The sequence below is a fragment of the Penaeus monodon genome, chromosome 33, assembly GCF_015228065.2.
Source record: "Penaeus monodon isolate SGIC_2016 chromosome 33, NSTDA_Pmon_1, whole genome shotgun sequence".
Lineage (NCBI taxonomy): Eukaryota > Metazoa > Arthropoda > Malacostraca > Decapoda > Penaeidae > Penaeus > Penaeus monodon.
The window spans coordinates 20,751,501-20,751,941 of record NC_051418.1 but is presented as its reverse complement, the minus strand read 5'-3'; the positions used below and the strand labels follow the sequence as shown (position 1 = coordinate 20,751,941).

The 441-nt window shown below is 52.2% G+C and overlaps 1 protein-coding gene across 1 annotated transcript in view; it reads right to left on the bottom strand.

Moving 5' to 3' along the window:
* Positions 1 to 441, bottom strand: part of LOC119594129 (4-hydroxyphenylpyruvate dioxygenase-like) — a gene marked incomplete at its 5' end in the record, with an annotated part of 14,629 nt that overhangs the window by 1,088 nt on the left and 13,100 nt on the right. The window contains 1 exon segment of the mRNA XM_037943194.1: positions 14 to 253. Within this exon segment, the coding sequence (XP_037799122.1) occupies positions 14 to 253 (240 nt within the window).

Here is a 441-nt window from a genome sequence, read left to right as displayed (position 1 = left end):
AATAATTCCTTACGCTGTGGTTGTGGCGTTGGATGACCTCCAGGAACACCGTCGGCCGATCCTGCATGTTCTTGGTGAAGATCTGCAGCAGGTAGCCGTTGTCATCGAAATCGACCAGAATGTTGAGCTCCTCGATGGCGTCGAGGTCTTCCACGATCTTCGTCGGCGAGTCCTTGAGGCGCTCCCGAAGCTGTTGGTAGTACGTCTTGGGCACCACCAGGAAGTACATGCCTCGCTCGCGCAGGTCGCGGATCTGGGAGAGATAGAGGAGTTGGGGCGTTGGGACTCAGTTTGTTAAATACCTACTGGCATGCACATGGGCATACGGATGGTCACACTGTATAATCACTCTTCAAGGCACGTTGATACTTGCACATACGCGTGCCCACAAACACGAAAAAAATGCATGCATATGCTTACATGTGTACTCACACGCACTTT